This window comes from Amia ocellicauda, chromosome 5 (assembly GCF_036373705.1).
Source record: "Amia ocellicauda isolate fAmiCal2 chromosome 5, fAmiCal2.hap1, whole genome shotgun sequence".
Taxonomy (NCBI): Eukaryota; Metazoa; Chordata; class Actinopteri; order Amiiformes; family Amiidae; genus Amia; species Amia ocellicauda.
The window spans coordinates 43549080-43555079 of record NC_089854.1 but is presented as its reverse complement, the minus strand read 5'-3'; the positions used below and the strand labels follow the sequence as shown (position 1 = coordinate 43555079).

Below are 6000 nucleotides of genomic sequence, written 5' to 3'. Positions count from 1 at the left end.
GCGCTTTTGCTGGATCTAGAGTTGGCAGCTTGCACAGTGTGAGTGGCTCCCTGAACCAAAACAACTACCAGAGTATTTTGCAGCGCCATGCAATACCCTCTGATATACGCCTAGTTGGTCAGGGGTTCATCCTACAGCAAGATAATGACCCAAAACATTGGATGACCTGAACAGAAGGGTGAAAGAAAAAGCAACAAAGAAGAAACAAGAAAGTGCAACACATTTGTGGGAACTTCTGCGACAGTGTTGGGAAGAACTTTCCAAACAATATTTGATTTCCATTGTAGAAAAAATACATTAAAACATTAAACTGTGTAAATTTAAATAAAAATGATAAAATTAGGTGTTCTAATTTTGTAACTTTGCCTCATTTTTAACCTGTTTTTGCAGAAAGAAGATTTCCAAAAGTCACTGGAAAATGGCTTCAGACATCGCAGCCAGTCAGAGGCGTCACAACCCCGTGGACAGCATATGTCGGAAGATCCAGACCATTCAGAGGAGGGACCAAGAGACTAACTCCACCTTTCAGATTCCCAAATTCCAGTCTAGGAACTATGACAGCCCGCATGCCAGTCTGAAGAAGAACATGGAGGCCATTCTTAAGAACAGGACTGTGAAGAGTGACGGTGATTCTGTGTTTTTCGCGAGCCCTGGGAGGCCTGGTATGCTGACTCCCAAAGACTCCCCAGGCTCACGCTGTCCTCCCAATGGAAGGTCCCCGGCCAACACCACCTACACCACCTCCGGCTTGACTGGCAAGCCCAGGCAGGCACGCCCATGGTCCCAGAGCTGCTCCACACCCACCAATCAGATGGGAGAGAACTATTTCAGCTTGTCTTGCCTCTCCAACCTCAGCCAAACCGAGGGAAGAGGGGGCTACAGTTTTCACAAAAGCGAAAGCTCTGTGCCTAGCCTGGGGCCTTACAGTTTGCACCTCTGCCACCCCTCGGAGAACCTCCAGTGTGACCTGACTTATCAAGCCCTAGTGGTTAAAAGACTTTCAATGGGCGATGGTCCCGGTAATGTTTGTGCTTTCTGTTATAGAACCAAGGAATATGTTTAGAGTCCTCTCACCTCCTGTACCGATGAAGGAGGAAAACTGTCCATGTATTGTCCTGCTATAATTGGCCATATTTGAGTAGAGGAATGTGCTTGCTGCCAACCTTGGTTTAGATAAGTGTGCTGCTTGTAAAATCATAAACTTTTCCTTTCATTCACCATTGTGAATGTCTACATGTGTTTAATTGTATTAGAGCTATCTGTCGATTTAGGTTCTTGAAATGTTAAAGTCTAGATATAGCGAGACTTAACCTGAATCGCTTCCCCATGTTTGTTTATTTTATTATTTGCTTGATTTTGAATGCAGGGAATCTATATTCATCTGAAAGCAGGAAAGACACGTCAGAAATTAGTCTAATTTGTGAAGAGGATTTGCTGGATACTATCTTTCATGCCTGTGACACGCAACGTAGAGGTAAGTACATTATGTTGTGCCATTCTGTTTAGCATTTCATATTTTACACTGAACAAAAATATAAATGCAACATGCAAGAATTTTAAAGATTTGACTGAGTTAGTTCATATAAGGAAATTAGTCAATTGAAATACATTCATTAGGCCCTGATCTATGGATTTCAAGTCTCAGGTTTTGAGGGAGCTGCAACTGGCATGTTGACTGCAGGAATATACACCAGAGCTGCAGACAGGTCAAGACCCTGGTGAGGATAACGTGTCACAGATGAACTTCCCAGAGACACTTTCTGACAGTTTGAGTTTGCGCAACTGAAGAATTTCTGCACAGTTTCATCAACAGGTGGCTGGTCTTAGATGATCGAGCAGGTTAAGAAGAAGGATGTGGAGGTCCTGGCTTGGCGTGGTTACATGTGGTCTGCGGTTGTGAGGCTGTTTGGACGAACTGCCAAATTCTCTAAAACCACATTGGAGGTGGCTTATGGTAGAGAAATGAATGTTCAATTCTCTGGCAACAGCCCTGGTGGACATTCCTGCAGTCAGAATGCCAATTGCACCCTCCCTCAAAACTTGACATGTGTGCCATTGGGTTGTGACACAAAACTACACATTTTACAGTGGCCCCAGCACAAGGTGCACTTGTATAATTGATATGTCACTCCTGTCAGATGGATGGGTTTTCATGGTGGAATATGTATGTTTGAAATGTTCTGTATTCTGAATATTAGTGGCCATAAATGCAATAACTGAGAATCTACAATGTGTACCTTACTGTATTGCATCAATAGTTTGCTCACCTATCTTAAACACTGAAATGTATTCAACCCAAACTTAATAAACCTAGTCTTTATTGCATTGCAGTGTCAAAAGGAGAAACCTGACACGATTGTATTGCATCAGTAGGCCCCATTTTAGACCAAAACAACTCAAGCCCCAACCTTGTTACTCAAGTTGTCAAGCTAGGCCCAAACAAATCCACACTCGAGTAAGCTTAGTAACCTTAACTAAAGCCTAAAATTACCGGGTAAGCTAACCCTAAACCTAGCCCTGGCCAAAATGTATTCCTAATTTGAAAGCTGAACTATTCCAAATAATACCCTATCAACCTAATCAAATTTAAGAACAACTTTGGACAAATGTTCTAATTTTAGCATTTATTTATTTTCATCAGGATTTCTTCCTTAAACATCCAAATCTTAATTTTACACAGAGATGGCAATGATTCTTATAAGTAATATCCAGAATCTTTATCTTCCCAACTATAAAAGGAGAGACCTTACCCTATACAATTTTATTGCATTAGTAGTTTACCTGCCTTTAGCATTTTTTTTGTTGTTGGTTTAAAATAACAACAAAAAAGGATACATAAGGTTTTACATAATGTGTTTTTATGCATTTATTTCCATTTTTTAATCTCTGGAGAGTATGATTCACCGAAAAATGTGCGCAGTTGTCATTTTTTCCCACAGAAAGGGTGGGCGGATTTTAATTTTGGTTGAAATCTAAAGTGGTCAATCAGTCTGCCTCATCTGCTTGTTCGAGATCCTTTCAAGTGGTTGTTAGAAGGGGGGAAACCAAAAAAAAAAAAAAAATCATTAAAATTAAGCAAAAGAGATCTAATAAAACCTTGCTGATGGCAGCCGCTGAGTCGAAGACAGACTGTGATCCCTCTCCCCCAGGTAAGGTGTATGTTTCGAGGATCGTTGATTACCTCCGCCACACCACGAGCCGGGGCTCGGAGGACAGTGGCCTTGAGGAGTTATGCAACATGCTGGACCCAGAGCACAGAGACATCTCCATCGACCTGGACACCTACCATGCCATCATGAAGGAGTGGATTGACGACTGCCGCAACCATGGGTAACAGCATTCTAAATAATTATAATAAAATAGAAAACGCAAAGGCTCCAGTTTTATTAATAAAGAGATCTGTGGTTTCCAGGGCATGCATAGCCAGTGCAGCCTATTGTACTGGTGAGATTATAAAGCAAGCAGCTGTTATGGCAAGTGACAACTCCTTTTTGGCATTCGAGTCGAGCATTCAAAGCTAAAGGTGCTTGTAGTGTTACAGAACATACAGCTTTATGCTTCCTGATGCTGCTATAGCCCTCTCATTAACATTTCTATAGCATTTCTTTACACAATTAACGATCTGGTTAATCTATTTTACATCATACATGATTGATATTGTAATTTACAGAAATTCCATGGAAGATCTTGAAAGTGTTTGTATTTTTGTCCAATATTGGCTAATTTTTACTCTAGGTTTAAATATTTCAAATGCTTTTAAAGTGTTTAAAAGTATTTTCCCCTCTTTCTCTTACTCTTGATTAATTATTGATATCGCATTTGGTATTTGATCAGGGTAGATTAAAATACCTAGCCGTAAGTACAGATCAAGTTATAAAACCAAATCGTAGAAACCTGAAGTTGGATTATATTAAGGAACAAATTCTCATAGGCCCCATGTTCCCTCTATTATTGGGAGGGTATTGGTTTCAGTGTGACTATAGTAATCTGATTCACCTTGTTTAAGAATTGTTTAACTTGCAAGGTCTTGTTACTAGGCAATTTGCACAATCACTTGGTATGATAGCAAATGTTTATTTCATGTTTTCAAGTTGTGCTTTATAAAATAAAGCTGGAAAAATTAAGTCTTGTAAGAAATGTTTGTCTTAAACACTTGCAGATATGCAAAAGGCTAAAGTTCAACAAATGTTATGGTAAGAACCTGCTGTATTTCATAATGCACATACGATTTAGTTGTAATTGCGTTATTTTGTTTTGTAGTGATGAGACAACAGCTGAAGACCTGATGGAAGATTCTCAGAAGCTGCGAGACAGTCTGTCAGGTAAGATTCTTGCCTGGAAATAACCACTGGTGGCTCATAGTTGGCATTTCACTTGCAGCATCTCCATAGTTTCTTAAAAACCTCCATTCTGGATCAATACAACATGTGAGTTTTGTATGGACATAAAGGAACTGACATAATAAAAATGGCATATTGCATACACCCTTTTTATGAGCATACCCTTGCAGGCATTTAATTCAGGTTCTACTTGAGCCTTTAGTGTTTGTGTGGTGAGAAGTTAGCAATGCTCTTTTGATTCTAGGAGGAAACAAAGTAGGGATCCCCTTCTTATGTTCATTCAACTCTAAAACATCTGCAGTTTGACTTTCCTCATCGCTGTAATGCATAGAATGCTTTCATGGTTCAGTTAACGGGGACAAAAGGCCTGCTCTTTATTTATTTATTTTTTAATCAGTGAATCCAGCCAGTAAAGATTCAATAATCACTCCTGGATCGGTTATTTTTACAGCCAGGAAACCAGCCCTGATGAACATGACAGCTGGCAGCTTGGAGGCGTTTGGAGGAGAAGTGTCCAGAGGGGACCTGTAAGTAGAACAGTTGGAGTTTTTCACTGTAGTCCGTGGGAGTTGCATTATGTTTTAATGTTCTGTTATGTGCATGTTCTGAATGTGTGTGTATATAGATATACAGATATACAGTTAGGTCCATAAATATTTGGACAGTGACACAATTGTCATTTTGGCTCTGTACGCCACCATAATGGATTTGAAAGGAAACACTCAAGATGTTCTGTAAGTGTAGACTTTCATCTTTTATTTTAGGGTACTTACATCCAAATTGGGTGAACGGTGTAGGAATTACATGCATTTTTATATGTGGTCCCCCCCAATTTTAGGGGCTCAAAATTATTTAGACAAATGATCATAATCATTAATTAAATTGTGATTTTCAGTACTTGGTTGCAGTCATCAATGACTGTCTGAAGTCTGCAACCCATAGACATCACCAGATGCTGGGTTTCTTCCCTGGTGATGCTCTGCCAGGCCTATACTGCAGCTGTCTTTAGTTACTGCTTGTTCTTGGGGCATTTTGCCTTCAATTTTGTCTTAGAAATCAAAACAAACCAATCAGAGAGAGCAAAAACACTGGGTGTGGCCAAATCAACTGTTTTGTACATTCTTAAAAAGAAAGAACACACTGGTGAGCTCAGGAACATCAAAAGGCCCAGAAGACCATGGAAAACAACTGTGGTGGATGACAGAATAATTATTTCCCTGGTGAAGAAAAAACCCTTCACAACAGTTGGTCAAATCAAGAATACTCTTCAGGAGGTAGGCGTATTTGTGACAAATTCAACAATCAAGAGAAGACTTCACCAGAGTAAATACAGAGGGTTTACCACAAGATGTAAACGGGAAGTATACCACCTTATCTGTGAAGCATGTTATGGCATGGGCATGTATGGCTGCCAAAGGAACTGGTTCCCTTGTATTTATTGATGATGTGACTGCTGACAAAAGCAGCAGGATGAATTCTGAAGTATTTAGGTCTAGATTATCTGTTCAGATTCAGCCAAATGCTTCAAAACTCATTGCATGGCGCCTCACAGTGCAGATGGACAATGACCCAAAGCATACTGCCAAAGCAACCCAAGACTTTTTTAAGGCGAAGAAGTGAAATGTTCTGCATTGGCTAAGTCAATTACCTGACCTGAATC

The 6000-nt window shown here is 40.0% G+C and overlaps 1 protein-coding gene across 3 annotated transcripts in view; it reads left to right on the top strand.

The window, feature by feature from the left end:
• Nucleotides 1–396: 396 nt before the first annotated feature.
• lrmp (lymphoid-restricted membrane protein) overlaps nucleotides 397–6000 on the top strand; it is a 30263-nt gene continuing 24659 nt past the window's right edge. For all 3 annotated transcript variants that reach the window (XM_066705347.1, XM_066705348.1, XM_066705346.1), the window contains exons 1-5: nucleotides 397–1019; nucleotides 1367–1474; nucleotides 3150–3330; nucleotides 4261–4322; nucleotides 4792–4867. In XM_066705347.1, the coding sequence (XP_066561444.1) occupies nucleotides 419–1019; nucleotides 1367–1474; nucleotides 3150–3330; nucleotides 4261–4322; nucleotides 4792–4867 (1028 nt within the window). In that variant the 5' untranslated portion in view covers nucleotides 397–418. The remainder of the gene's footprint in view (nucleotides 1020–1366; nucleotides 1475–3149; nucleotides 3331–4260; nucleotides 4323–4791; nucleotides 4868–6000) is intronic.